We start from the raw sequence: 14583 nt of genomic DNA, 5'->3' as shown, positions 1-14583 counted from the left end.
CATCACCACCAAAACAAATACTTGACAACTGCTAGTGTCGGATCACTCACATACTGAAAGTAGCAGGCATTGATTGTACTTGAAAACATTTTTTTTCAAGCTGTTGACATAATATTGCATGTTTTGTATGATTATCATTGACATAATCTAAGATGTCACAAAATGCTCTCTTGGGAGCCCATTTAGCTTCTTTTTCACCAAGCAATACCTTGCAGTTCATCTCACCCTTGTACATTGTGATACATTGAACATTGCTGTGCACCAGCATTATCTCTTTTTATTAATCCACTCTGTTGTAATGCATAGAATGTTTAAAATTGTGCATTTTTGTGTTTTTCTATTCCTTTTTCCCAGAAAATACAATTTGTAGACCAGTCAATGGAATGCAATGTGTGTATCATTTAGGTGCTGCACCCCAAGTACTCCGAACATTAGAGTGTCCAAAAAGTTGAACAGTATAGATTGGTTATTATGGCATCCTTCGCAGCTTTTGACAATCAAAAGCAAATAAACGCTAAGCTGACCTAAATTGCACCACCTGGTGAAAATGGGTCTTTTGTGGTAATAGAGGCCCTTAGCAGCTGCTGAGTTTGCTTGTGCATTGGGTCAGCTCTGGTCTTTAGCTTACAAATAAAAATTAAATCACAGTTACAATCATAAACTTATAGCACCCTCGACAGTCTTTGCAATTAGAAAGAAGCAGGCCTGGTACAGTGAAAAGCAGTCATTTGACCATAACCATCATTTTTGACATCAACTAAAGCATTATCACAACTGAATAATGACATGAAGCATCACCTTTAATAAAATTAAATTACATTCAATCTGCCCGTCTGTGAGAAATCAATTAACCTGGCTACACAAACAGAACTGATTTCATGTTCACAGATTTCCCTAAAAAGGTGAAGAACTGGGGTTTCCTCAGTACAAATGGTAACAGTTCAACTACATTATGTACAAGAGACTTCATTAGTGGAAGCAAGTGTACAGTACGTTAGTTCCACATGTGCTCAGTCAATCTGTACGCACTGTGGCGGATACTAACATTGTTCTAAGTATTGCTTATGGATCAGTATTTTTGCTGAATTTGATTATTAATGAAACATTTTAAATGCATGCAATGGCATCATTAAGGAGAAACAAATGACATGAGGAGCACTTGAGTGTGTCTGTCACAAACAAAAGAAACAATAGGCCATAAGGAGTGTCCTTGGCATTTGTAATGTATTCCCATTCCTGCGAAAAGAAAAGAAAAATGTTCTTCCACAAAAGAGTCCCAAAGTTATGTTAAAAAGGCAAGGATACCAAATCAGTCTGTTTATACATGTTTCAGGCGAGGAGTGTTTTTATATGGAGAAACAGCAACCTGTAAAGAAAATGAACAAAAACAAAACATGGTTTGACGATAAAAGTTCAAATGTGAGTCAATGGAGCACATTTACACTGCTCTGTTATGATGTGAGGCAGTTATCCAACAAAAAGTCAGTCAATGTACAGTAAATCATCTCTAGAGTCTTTGAACCGCCGGCGAACCAAGAGCAGCTCGGCACAAGGTCATGTTTTTCTTCATAATATGTACTGTTATTCTGAATTAATCTATTAGTTGCAATGTCTGATCAGCCCATGACACAGAGGATGCACCCATAGTGATGTTCAAACTATTTTGTCAACAGAGACCTTGGTTGTAGAGGAAGGTCTGAATGTTTTTTAAGAAGTTACAGCGGGAGGAGTTCCAGTTCAAAGAATGTCAATAGCTTGATGTCTTTTCCCGTAATCCACAGCCCGATCTCCCTGCATGTCACGTTCATCATCATCTGGGGAAAAAGAAAGTAATACAAATGTTAGTGCTAATTTACAGACTAACCATCTACTTCAGGGCACTAACCATAGTCTTATCACAGAAGATACTGCATATTAATTACATTTACTACCGGTGTCCTTACCATCAGCCCAATCATGGAAATAGCTTTACATCCAGAATGGCCATTTATAGTACAGCCAGAAAATATGAGGATTTATGTTTTTCCATTGTTTTCTGATTTGGATGGAGCTGATTTTCAGCTTTAGGCCTAGAATATCATTAGCTACTTTCTTGCTTAAAATTGGAGACTATACAAACTGAACAGTTAAGACACAAAGACAAAATAAGACATTTTATGTCTAACATGAATGAGAACAACATGGATTCCTGTAAGAGACGAGTCATCAGACACTTATCAAATATTAAAATTCTAATCCGATAGGTAATAAGAAATTCATGATGGAAAACAATCACAGAGGGAAAAAAAAAGGGCATGCATTTCAATATTTCTAGGAGAACACAGACACATTCACAAACAGAGCAAGCTATATTTAGCTCCTGGTCTAGATGTGGGTCAGATGTTTGGTGGGCACAGACAGGTGGTACAGCTAAACAGAAACAGGCAGGAGAAAATACAACATATCAACTGAATTACTCTCACAGAACCTTAAGTTCCTGGGTCAAGAACTGGAAGCTACGGTTTGGTTATTGTGCCTGTGTGGTAACAAATTACCAACATAATTCAGTTACTCATCCAGAACCACATATGTAGCAGTCCTGAGGTTTGTTGTCATAACTCTGGAATATCTGGATTTAACAGTAGATTTAAAAAAAAGGACGAAACTCATGGTACTGTGAGCTGCTCTAACTGTTGGGACAAATGCAGGGGGTGGCAGCAGGACAGGGGTGGAGGGAAGGAGCAAGGGAGGAATGGAGGGTACACATCTGAACAGGCAGTCCAGTCCCCAGCCTGGCTCACCTTGGACGTCTTCCTCCCCACCATCACCATCCTCTTCCTCATTGTAGGCCAGCTCAGCCTGCTTGTCGGCCTCATACTCACCCACGTTCCCATCATCCCCATTGTAGTCCGCTAGCTTAGAGCCGTGTTGCGGATCTACTGGGGACTCGTTCTCATCAAAGAACCGGCCTGCAGGAGGCAGAGAAGGGCCTCATCAGGAAGGGAGGGAAGCGGTGGCAGTTGAAGAGAGACAGGGAGGAACGGGTGAAATATTGCATTTCAATGCATGGAGGGATGAGTGATCGTGTAAAGAGAGTGACGACAGATAGAGTAGATGAGGTAAGCAGATACATGTTGGCAGATTTGGAGTGAGTAAAGGAAAAGTCAATCATGGACTTGGAAGCAGTGAGCCAAGTGGAAACAAATGAGCCTCTCTTGTAACGCTTATTGTCGTCTTTAATCATCTGTATAAGCCAATCGATCCTTGATTGGATTGATTAGTTGTGATACAAAAGCCCTGCAGTAAATCCAATCATTCATTTACTCTAATTGGTACGACTAGAAATGGGGATTCGATTGACTTTTGGTGAAGGATTTTTGGTGTCTTTTTGCTGTATGTGGTGAATATGTCACAGTTTAGTCCAGCGACAGACCCCGTTCAAGTTGTCCAAGTATATAGTGGGGAACTGATTTATTGAATGCAGTGTGTCCGCCTCTACTTTACTACTTTAGGTGGCGTAAGTAACGTCCCCCTTTCAGCTTGTTAGTATCAACTGGTTTTCCGGTTTAGCTTGAGGCTAGTTGGTAGCATCTCAAGCACCATTAACAATTAATAAACAATATTATTAACAACCAAGAATGTTCCAATATCCAATTATTTAAGCCCTAACCATGTTTTCACCATGTTTTTGTCGCAGTCATTTTATTCTTCTTCGATTATCATCAGATATTATCCAGCTCGGGTCCAAGTGAATGTATACACACAGTGGTAGCTCAATAAGATTATTTTAATGAGTTTAATTTCAGTAGGATGAACATGTTTTATTTTGAAAGTCCAGTTTCAGTTTGTTGTTGTTTTTTTTTTACTAATGTCAGGTGAACATACTGACTGATATAACTATCAGTCTTAGGATTCTTAGTACTTTTACCATGTATACATTAAACAGTAGTCATTCCTATTGTTCAGGTACACAAAGGTTGAATAAGCATCAATATCGAGTCAAATGACCTGGTAGGAGTTTTCAAAAAATGGACCTATCATAAAAAACTGATTTCAGGCAATAACGAAAAAACTCATGGTGCACTGAAGCAGGCTGTGTTTGTTTCGTAAGCACCAGATACTGTCAGAAATGAGAATTTGGTGGGTGCTGGGTATTAATCTCTATAAAGAGAAGCAGATGATGAGAAGAAAAACAAAATGACAATGTGCTCTGAATAGAGAGAGGTTTTTTTTTTTGGTTTTTTAAAAGCAACCAGTCCCTGTTGCAGAGGGTGAGAAGGATGCGTTTGAGAGATGAAAGAACAGAACAGTTGACAACAGGGAGAAAACACAGCACAGCAGAACCCAGGCAGCAGGAAAAGATCTTCTGGGAACTAGGTGTATGTCATTTGTCTCCTCTGCAAATAAGCACCCACTCTAGTCCCTGACAGTTTCCTACCTATATTCAGAGCAGAATATAGTATGTTTGTAGCAGAAGGGATGTATAACCAGTTAGCAATGTGCTAAAACACCTTTGTGTTCCGGGTTCACAAAACATTACAGATTACGAGGAGGAGGCAGAGCTAACACAGAGCTAACAAGAACTGCTGCGAGTGCACTGCTTTTTTTTTCCTAATGCATGTGTTCTTTCCCCCATCCATTAACCGCCTCTCCTGGCATTTACAGTAGTACCACGTTCAGAGTGTGGAGGGACTCACTTTGGCGGTGGTGAACTGGCTCTGCTGGGGCCTGGTCTTTGGCGTGGTGAGGCTGGATGGGGTTGGGCACTTGAGCGGGGTTGGGGGGCACAGGAATGACTCCCGCACGTTCGGCCTCAAACTTGACATCATCTGGAGCTGACAGTTTAAAAGGAGAGAAGAAAGGTGGGGTTGCACATTTAATGATTTAAATCTAATGTTGGAAATATTCTATACCTAGCCTGAAAGATGTTATCCCTGACAGAGAATACTGTAGATGAACATGTAGATAACAGATTCACAGTCCTTCAGATGTGTTGCACACTGTACCTTGAATCTGTCTTTGCTGCTCTCCCAGCTCGTCTGCCTTGATGTCCGCCTTGTTGTCTTCTTCAAACACTATGGGCTTGTCTGCCTGTTTGATGATGTTAGGAGCTGCAACCACCGCTGCCTGGCCATCAAATGTGTCCTTCTGTAGTCTGGGCTCGTCCAGAGACAGAGCCGGGCCTCCAGGGCCATCAGCTGCCCCGACTCCAGCTCCCACACCTGCATCAGGGGCCTCGTCTTGCTTCTTAGTGATGGCTGGTTTCTTCAGTGCTGGAAATAAATCGAACGGCAGTCAGAAAGTCTAGTCTTTTCAGGAGTGACAATCTTTTTTTTTTTTTAAAAAGACTATATCATGTTTCCCACTTCATACCTTCATACCATTAAAATGCATTTTCTGTGATCAGATGGCAATCAGATAGTGCTTCATCATATGCATTTACACGTCTCCGGTGTCCACATCAAGATCTGATCGCTATCTGATCACAGTCCTCCAACAACAATGTTCGCCGCACATGAAGTCGTGTTATTGTGCGGACTCCTCTTTGCTTTTCGAGGCAGAGGAAGAAGTCTTTGACAAGAATGTGCAGGATGTATAAATTTACATCTGTAATTATAAGTGGTCAGGCGCTATCTGATCGCAGTCCAATCACAGAAAACACATTGTAATGCCAGGTAAGCTGATATAGGTTTTGGTGCCAATGCTTACCAAACTGTATATCATCCATTTTTCCCACCTCACTGTCTTCAATGCCAGGCATGCCGGCATCACTGCCAGGCTTACCCATCTCATCTGAAAGAGAGAAGAGGAGAACGTGATTTAGATCATCTAATCTAATCTTTGCAGACATGGAATGCATCAATTACATCTATGGTAGCATACAGGAAACTAACAGAGGCTAGAAACAATGGAAATTAATTGGTGTGTGATATCAATGATATCAATGCCCAGACCTTGACTGAATCAGTCACATCCACTGTACCTTTTAAAACTGTATCTTCATTCAGATTGGCCTCAGTGTGGCGCTCTCCTCCCTTATCCACACCGAGTGCTTCACCCGCATGTCTACCTGCTGCTTCACCCTTGTGGATGTCCAATACACCCTACAGAAGTATCAATAGTGGGGAAGAGGAAAGCAGAAGAGGAAGAAAATGGAGGCAAGTAGACAGTGAATTTAAAAGAGGAGCTTCCACATTAACAGACACAGAGATAGTTCAGCTTATATTACTGCGCCGCACTAAAGATGTGACACAATTAAGACGACATGGAGATCCTGACAAGAGTCTAAAAATGGTAACCTGTTTTAGTCTTGAAGCTTCTTCCTCCAGGGTCTTTTTTGATTCTTCGTACTCTTCTTTCAGTTGTGCAATCTGACGTCCACACTGTAAACTGCAGGAGAAATACGTCATTACGTATATGCATTTGTGTTCTCTCCTAAAAAGTGTATGTAAACAGACAAAATAATTAAGGATGAGCAATTATTATGATTCAATCTCTCCTGGCTGATGATAGGGAATATTGTCATGTCACATATAATTATGGATACATACATATCGAGAAGAGACACAGATATTGTCTCGCAACAGGAAGTTGTAAAGGTTTAACATACCTCTCGTATTCCAGTTTCTTTTCAAATGTGGTGCTATTTTTCTTCACTTCTCTGAGCTGCTCCTCCTGTTTCATGATCTCCTGATTCAGCTCCTTCAGCTGCTCTGTTTTCAACACAACACAAACATGCACGCATATTATTTTATGATGAGGTTGACTTTTCGAGGCAGTGCCATTTAACTCGTCGAGATTCTCTACATCAGCACAATTCCCTCCCTACTTAGAGTTTTATAAGTGGTTCAGAGTGCCCTCTGCTGGACAGAAGTGGACAAGCGCCTACCTTTCAGCCTCTGGATCTCTGTCATTTGAGCTGTGACGTCACCCTGCATCTTCAGCTGTACAAAAGAGACAACATCAAGGTTTAATAATCGGGGAAGACGGGCACAAGTGGTCCAACAGGTTCTATTAATAGCAGGTGGAACAGGTTTGATTTCCAGGGTAACAAAGTTCAACGGTGCCCGGTGTGAGGTTTCATTTACATTATGCTACATGGAACCTATGAAGCCTTCAGTTTTAGCAACACAACTCAAAATTTGTTTAGTTTGACAATTGTGGACTATAGTCAAAACAAGTAACACGTTTTTTTTTACACTTTAAAGCAATAAGAGTAATATAATGTGAAACTTGTCTGATGATTGCTTCGTGAAGTTACAAATTTAGCTTTATTTTTGACAAAACAATGACAGTAATATACTACATAGTTATAATTGAGGCTTTAAGGCTTCTTTGCGATTATCTAATGTTGTGATGCGTCGCGAGCACAAATTCCAAATTTGATTACTCATCATCAGGTCAGACGCGTTATCCAAACCCTTGCTTTCTTTAGGATCCAAACAGCACTAGCATCAACATACATGTATTAAGCGTGCTACTGCTTTCGTTTCATCAGATTTATCTAGAACAAAACTGGTCTGTCTGGTTTATTGATGCTGTAACTCAGACTTCAGGTTCTAAGTACATACATAATGTAAGCCGGGGCAATTTGAGAATAAAGCCAGGGATTTGAGGCTTAGCGTTACAAAATCTGGAGCAGGAAATGAAGATAAAATGCTCTAAAAAAAAAACAAACAAAAAAAAAACGCAGCCTCAAAATAAAAATAGGATCGACATACTTCAAAATCTTTAAGTGACTCTTGCCTAAAGGGCCATATCCACACAGAAACAGAATGTAAACAATCTTTTCGTTTCTCATTTTGAAAGCGTGTCCTGTAAACACGGCAGTGATTCATGTAACGCCTCCATCCACACGATTCAGCCTGAACTTTGTCAGTGATTCCCTCGACCCACAAGTCTACAACTTCACCCGCCTTTCTACGACAGAGAAATCCTCCGTCCTCCTAAACCCAACAGAGGATATATTCGAGGGACATCCGTGTCTTTTCTTGGAATGGTGTCATATTACTCACATCCACAGGGACCGTGTCTGACCTGCCTGGCTACATGGACGAGGTGTGGTGTCCAACTGACTTATTGTGTCACTGAACTTTGAAAGACTAAAGCTTCATGCACAGCCACACAGGTGAAGTGATCCATGCCATTCCTCTGCGTTGGGCGTGATGAAACTGACGACATAAATGACATAACCTGACAGTTCAAAGTCCGCATGGAGAGTTATAAACCTGTATGATTCACTCGCGCACCTCTATGTGTATATGAAACTCCACTGTCACTATTTTCTCTGCAATGCAGACCTCTCGCTGTTTAGCGGCACAAGTGCATCTGTGTTGAAACAGGGTTGGGTTGATGACAGACGCGAGTGAAAGAACGCCCGCTCCACGTCGATGACATTACACAAGGAACCGGATGCTGGAATAACAAATAAGAAACTATGATGCGCAACACGTCCACTTTACGCTGCTTAATATTGACACTAACCTCTAGATTTTTATGGCTTCTACAAGCGGAGACAAAAACTAACGTCAAACTTTCACAAAGTCTGTTTTGCTCACCACTGATTACGGGAATTGGCTCAAACAGAATGGGAAATCGTTTCATTTCCTTATCAGTGATCAAGTGCTTGTACTTGGTTCTGGACTCTTTGGAAGCAGAGAGTAAACAAGGCAACTAGGCGTTGGAATAATATTTCACAAGGTTCACTTCTCGGTTGAATTCTTTGCATAATTTATATATAATGATAAGTTTTGACTCCTGACCTAACTGCAAGTTGTGAAAAATATAAAACATTTATTTCAACCTTCTAAATGTGTAATGAATGCACATAAGTGACAATAATTGTGATATCTATAGAAGAATAATCATTATTATTAAATGTTACAGATATATAATCATACTGATATATAATCCAAACATGAAATTCAGACAATCTAATCATGTATTTACGTCAAAGACTTTCCTGGACTTTAGAGGCTGTGTTTTATCGGTTCCAGATTATGGTGATGTGAATTATAGACATCTGCTTCTGCTCTTGTGATGCTCTTTATCATTTTGCCCAGGGGGTTGTCGCTGGTAATGCTTATAGTGCTCATTATTACATCCTGAATGGAAAAAGTTGACGGGCATTTGTATTCATTGATCTAAAAGGCTCCTGTTGGGAAGCTGCCATTTTGTATTACTACGATGTGACACGGATGTTGTGGACCACATAAAACTGCAGCCATTGACCTTCTATGCTCCAACCGCCAGGAATGCTCTACAAAGGACACTAATAATTCTTTGGTCAGCTCAAAATCCCTGACTACATTACCATTCAGCTCAAGTTTGGATGGTTTAACTCATCATTTAGGCGTTGTTTGTTTTAAATATTTCAGATAATTGTAAATCATCAATTAACATAATTGAACCAGCCCTTACTTATTACATCAAGTTTGTTTCGCTTTCAACATCTCCCTCTCTAGCGCTTCGCCACAGCAGATGATCCAAATATTTGATATGACAGAAATGTTTATGCCGGACACGACACTCCCGTTTATACGAGCTCGGGGACCAGAACTAAGAGTACACTGGATGTGGCCCCTCCCGTGGCTGGGGTTAATTTAGCATGTCAACAATGAGCAATGGGGATTGGGTACATTGCTCAGAGGTACCCCGGCCCTGGACTGAGAAGGGATTCAAACCGGTACCCTCAAGATACAAGCCCAATTCCCTTCCGCTTGTCCATGGGCTGTCCTATTATATTACACACCTTTTCATAAAGGGTTCATTTAGACTCTAAATGAACACTAAAGCTGCTTGTGCACATGAAGTTGGGTTCCGTTTCTCACTGGTGATGCGTGAGGACTCCTGAGACATCTAAAGTACACCACTTTACCTAGAGTGGCAAAGCCCTGGCATCACTATAGCACCGACTCATACATACAAACGTAAACACAAACAAGTCAAAAAGACAGAACGGATGCAAATTGTAGGAAAAACGTCCCCACTCATCTGTTGAGTAAATGCTTGCCAGGGCTACTTGACTCACACCAATTCAATCACACAATAGACTGGTGAATTGCTGGTGCAGCTGCTGGGCTTCGAAAAGGTGGGAACGACCTTGCGGAGCAAACGGTGTACCTTTCTTGCAAACATGCTTTGAGTATTACAAAAATAATACACCCTGAAAAGACACTGTAAGGGACTTGAAACAACTTCACTACACAAGTTTCCTGTGTTTTCCTTGAATAATACAACCTTCAAGCAAACAGAACTCAGGTGACAAGAGTTTTAAGTTGGATTTATCTTAATCCACTTGCTAACCATAGATAAATCATTGTCATTGTCATAGTTACCAGCAAACACATGACCTAAAATGTTACCATGGTGCCTTGCAACAAAATCAGCAGCAGCATTACATATACTCAAGGTTGTGATATCAGTATTGGACATGAAACAATTATATCGTGACATCCAGTGTAATATAATAATGCGTTTGAGACATTATGAAATAGCAAACTCACCGGGCTGGTTTAGAGAAATGAAAATTCAAGCTGCTGTGCCATTGTTTCCCTGTTATTTGCTTCAAGACATGCCCCCACCCTTAATTCAAATAATGTATTATGACCTACTGTCACACCAGTCAAAGAATGATTATCACTACTGTCTTTAGGTCGTAGCATCAGTGCTATTTATTTAAAACTCTTCTCCGCACTTCAGAACATTTTATAATTATATTACAACTAATTAATTCCTTTCTGTGATTAGTTTCCTTTCACATTTCTTCATGTAGTGTAAGGTTGTAACTGGGCATGGGATGATTTCAGATTACGATTATGGCAATAATCTATAGCAATGATTCACAAGCTTTTAGAAGATGTTCATGAATACAGATGAAACCTGTGGATATGGGAGGAACCAAAAGAACTAATATTAATAAACAAAAAATGTTTCAAATAAATGTTGCAAAGTAATTAGTGAAAATGTTAAAGTGAAACTTCAACATTTGTAATTAAAGTGTAATAAATGATGAGGTTTCACTTAAGGCACTTAATTAATCGTCATCTATTTCAATAATCAATTTACCTGAGTCTGAGTGTTTTTTTAAAGAATCAAAACAAGTTCTCTGATTTTTCAGCTTATCAAATGTGACTATGTTCTGGTTTCTTTGCTCCATACAAGAAAGAAATCATTCAAATGTAATCATTTTGTTTGGTGGATAAAACAGGACATCATCATGTCCCGGTTTGGTAAACACTGATCAACATTTTTCAACTTTCTCTGACATTTGGACCAAACATTATTGAGATGTATGATTGTAACCCATCTCTAGTTTATAGCCCTCTGAGCTTTGTTCTCACAGCTTCAGTTCAGATGATTAAAAACTCTGTGGCAGTGGCAGTAAACTTTACTCCACCACACCCAAGACCCAAGCTCAACCATGACACCGCGGCTGTACCTTCTCGTCAGTGCACTTTCTGATGAGCGTTTCTCGGGCCTGCAGCTTGCCCTCCAGGACGCTGTAGTCTCCTTCCCTCTGGTCGATCTGCTTCCTGTGCGTGTCCACCTGCACCATCAGCTCCGAGTTGCGCTTCTCCAGGCGGCTCCGCGCCGCGTCCGTGCGCTGCACCTGCGCCTGCACCTCCACCAGCTCGTCCAGCAGACGCCCGTGCTTGTTGGACATTGTCCAGTAGTTAAAAGACAGAATGGCGACGATCACCATCAAGAAGATGAGCACGAAGGACGGGAGGCGGCCTCCCCGTCGGTTTGCACCAAACCCGATCATTTCCAAAAAAAATAACCGAAATAAAAAACTATAGCGTTACTCCGTGTCGTTACCGCGACCAGTGCACAGCTCAGAGACATATAAAACACATCCGTCTACGTGACATGCCGTTTATATGCGGCAACCGCTCCGAAATACAAACACACTACCCGGACAGAGTCATGAATGTTCAAGGCTTCACATTTCTCCCGGAGCTTTACTCTCCTTCCTCCTTCCGCACATGAGGCATCTTCTCGACAGTTCGTCCTATGTCAGTGGATGAAAACCGCCCGCGGGGACGTGGCCTAGCTCAGCTGGCAACGTTAAACAAAGTGCACTAGAGATGAGACGTGGACAGCAGCGCGGCTCCGTGGCACCGACGAGTCCGCAAATACAAACCACACAGCTAGCTCTACGGCGCTAGCCTTGTGCTAATTATCTCCTGATAGTTGCTCGCTACAGCACGAGAGTCCTTAACCTGGCGCCGAGAGTTATTTTAACCATAAAATACAAGTAAAAACGAGACCAGTGACCATTTCAGACGTTAATGCTAGCTGCCACTAACCTGACAATGTCCGGCTAAACACTTCCCATTAGCAAGCAACGAACACGAGCAGCTACTGTCACACAGACGACTGCGGTCTCCTCTTGCGTAGGACGGACGTAAACCCTGACATGTATGAAAAGTCTGGAGGTCACCAAAATACGGATCTTTTTGTCATAATCTCTGCAAACCGATGCACACCAAACACGGTTTCTGCGCTGTTAAGCTAATTGAAATAACGGTACATCATTTCCGGTACGGAAGGGCAACACAATTTCAAAATAAATGTGTGACTTTCTTACTTCCTGTGTATACACGCTTTAAAGATCAATATGTGTGTTGGAAATAATCGAAGGAAATAATGGAATAAAACATGAAACATGAAAATATTTCACACTTGAAGCACATGGGCGACTAGAAGAATATTTCACAGTCATCATTAAAGGAGGGTCTGGATTTATTTAATTATATTTACCGCTGCCTACAAGCTTTAGGCGATAGGTTTGGCTGCATTTCTCAATTTGTCTGTCTATGACCTCATAAACAATTGTTAAACTTGCAAGATAGCATTTTCCATAATAATCCTGCAAAATATTAAATGAAGCATTGATTTGACATGTTAAAGTATCTAATATAGTTCTATGTTACAGTGTTTTGATCAAAATCCACTTCATGATACAAGTTTAACAATAAAAAAACTTAAAAACTGATTAGGTCTAAAGTTACTCTGTTGCTTTCAAATTTGACCTTGACAGTGACACTGACTGGTGATGGGAATGTTGCTTATCTGGGGAATCTGAGTGGCCTTGGCACGTGCTGAAAAGTGATGTAAGCATTACTTAGACTAGTCTGTGTGGATTCTTTTCAACAATTTATGTCTGTGACTGAAAAGAATGACCAAATTACATAAACAGGGTCAAAGTGACACACAATCCAGAGACATGAACTGAAATGAGAACAAAAACCACCAGATACAAACTCATACTTTATTGTAACACTGATAAGAATCGCAACACAATGAGGTCAGTTAAATAATCCACATCTGTGATGTTTTTGAACCAGCAACACCACAAAATATTCACCACCCTATCAGCAACACTTGCACAAAGTCTGCAAACAATGGCTGGTAATGCCCGGTCAGTTCAGTTTACAGATGAATACAAACAAAATTCTCTCGGTTTCTTGTGAGAGCACTCGCAGTCCTGATGACATTGTCGGTCAGTCACGGATTTTAACTTACCAGCTGTGTATTTGTGTCTTTGTTAGGGAGGTGAAAAATCTCCTGAGGGAGAAACATTCTTTTGATTTTCTGATGAGAGAGAAGCCTTTACAGACACTGGCAGGCTCAGTCAGTCAGGTGTTTGCTACCATTTCTGCTGATGACTTGGCACAGTCTCACAGGGCACGAGAAGACACAGCATGAGAGCCTTTCGCTTTGTCTATACTGCAGTCAAACTGTACAAATATGATCTCACAATGTCTGAGGAGGTTTGAAATGCTCGACAGGCATCGGCTGCAAAGCACGACAAGCACCTTAAAATGCCCTCAGAGGTTTAACCCAAGTCCTTGCTGGGAGAAATGGTCAGAGAATGGTTTCTCTGTACTCAAGGCCTTGTTCAGAGGGAGGGGAGTCCACCGGTTTGGTGGAGGCGCTGGTTGTCTGTGGGATGTGTTTGGGGCGGCTCATGGAGGGGGACGACGAGGAACTCAAAGCACCGCAGCTCTGGAGATGAAGATCATCGCAGTCTCGCTTTCTGGGACTGCCTATGGTGCGCTGGGTCATCACCTGCACCGCACAAACCAAGAGGCAAAGAGAGACACATGTTACCAGATATGTCTTTTAAATGTTATATAAGCCGAAGAACTCCTGACAAATGTATGACGAATGAATTTACATGACAGACGAATAACAATAAAAGTGTTTGTCCCTGAGCTTTGTCACACTATAGGTTTGACTCTGCTCTCACTAATGTAATGGTATTGTTCCGGGTACTAGTAAAGGAAGAGCAATCGAGTTGAATTTAGAGAACTGAATGTGAAAATATATAGAGTTTTTCCACTGCAATGATTCAAATTAAATGATACAAATTCAAATGATGTGATTAAAATTCAGTTTTTTTAATGCAATTATTCAAGTTTAGCAATTAAAATTCATATATAAATTATTCAAATTCAGTTTCTGGTGGCACATATTTCAGTCCATAGCTTAATAGCTCTCTTATAATAACATAAAGCTATGTCGGACTGCCACTATAAATTATATGATGTTGGATAGATGGATGAATACTAATTTTCTACAGTTTTTACACAAAAA

At 40.8% G+C, this 14583-nt stretch overlaps 2 protein-coding genes across 5 annotated transcripts in view; both read right to left on the bottom strand.

Annotated features, from left to right (window-relative positions):
• Nucleotides 1-779: 779 nt before the first annotated feature.
• On the bottom strand, nucleotides 780-12510 carry golm2 (golgi membrane protein 2). Of its 2 annotated transcripts, XM_058628654.1 has the most exons (10): nucleotides 11420-12510; nucleotides 6869-6923; nucleotides 6590-6692; nucleotides 6279-6369; nucleotides 5963-6083; nucleotides 5689-5772; nucleotides 4986-5252; nucleotides 4677-4814; nucleotides 2781-2948; nucleotides 780-1814 (listed from the first exon to the last, which is right to left on the bottom strand). In XM_058628654.1, the coding sequence occupies exons 1-10, from the start codon at nucleotides 11744-11746 to the stop codon at nucleotides 1738-1740; spliced, it is 1431 nt and encodes a 476-aa protein (XP_058484637.1). In that variant the 5' UTR covers nucleotides 11747-12510; the 3' UTR covers nucleotides 780-1737. The 2 variants fall into 2 exon arrangements, with proteins under 2 accessions (XP_058484637.1, XP_058484638.1); XM_058628655.1 differs by lacking the exon at nucleotides 2781-2948 and having other exon boundaries at nucleotides 11420-12508.
• A 967-nt stretch (nucleotides 12511-13477) lies between these two features.
• The window catches only part of fam189a1 (family with sequence similarity 189 member A1), an 87803-nt gene continuing 86697 nt past the window's right edge, over nucleotides 13478-14583 (bottom strand). For all 3 annotated transcript variants that reach the window (XM_058630050.1, XM_058630052.1, XM_058630051.1), the window contains one exon: nucleotides 13478-14055. In XM_058630050.1, the coding sequence (XP_058486033.1) occupies nucleotides 13852-14055 (204 nt within the window). In that variant the 3' untranslated portion in view covers nucleotides 13478-13851. The remainder of the gene's footprint in view (nucleotides 14056-14583) is intronic.

Source organism: Solea solea, chromosome 5, assembly GCF_958295425.1.
Source record: "Solea solea chromosome 5, fSolSol10.1, whole genome shotgun sequence".
Lineage (NCBI taxonomy): Eukaryota > Metazoa > Chordata > Actinopteri > Pleuronectiformes > Soleidae > Solea > Solea solea.
Note: the sequence above shows the minus strand (reverse complement) of the source record. Positions and strands in the feature narration are given on the sequence as shown.

Excerpts from the sequence above, each read along its gene's own strand:
- golm2 (XM_058628654.1), bottom strand. The coding sequence starts at position 11,746 with ATGATCGGGTTTGGTGCAAACCGACGGGGAGGCCGCCTCCCGTCCTTC. Across the intron at positions 6,370-6,589 it reads AAGAAACTGGAATACGAGAG|TTTACAGTGTGGACGTCAGA; the intron begins GTATGTTAAACC and ends TTTCTCCTGCAG. Across the intron at positions 5,253-5,688 it reads AATGGATGATATACAGTTTG|CACTGAAGAAACCAGCCATC; the intron begins GTAAGCATTGGC and ends ATTTATTTCCAG.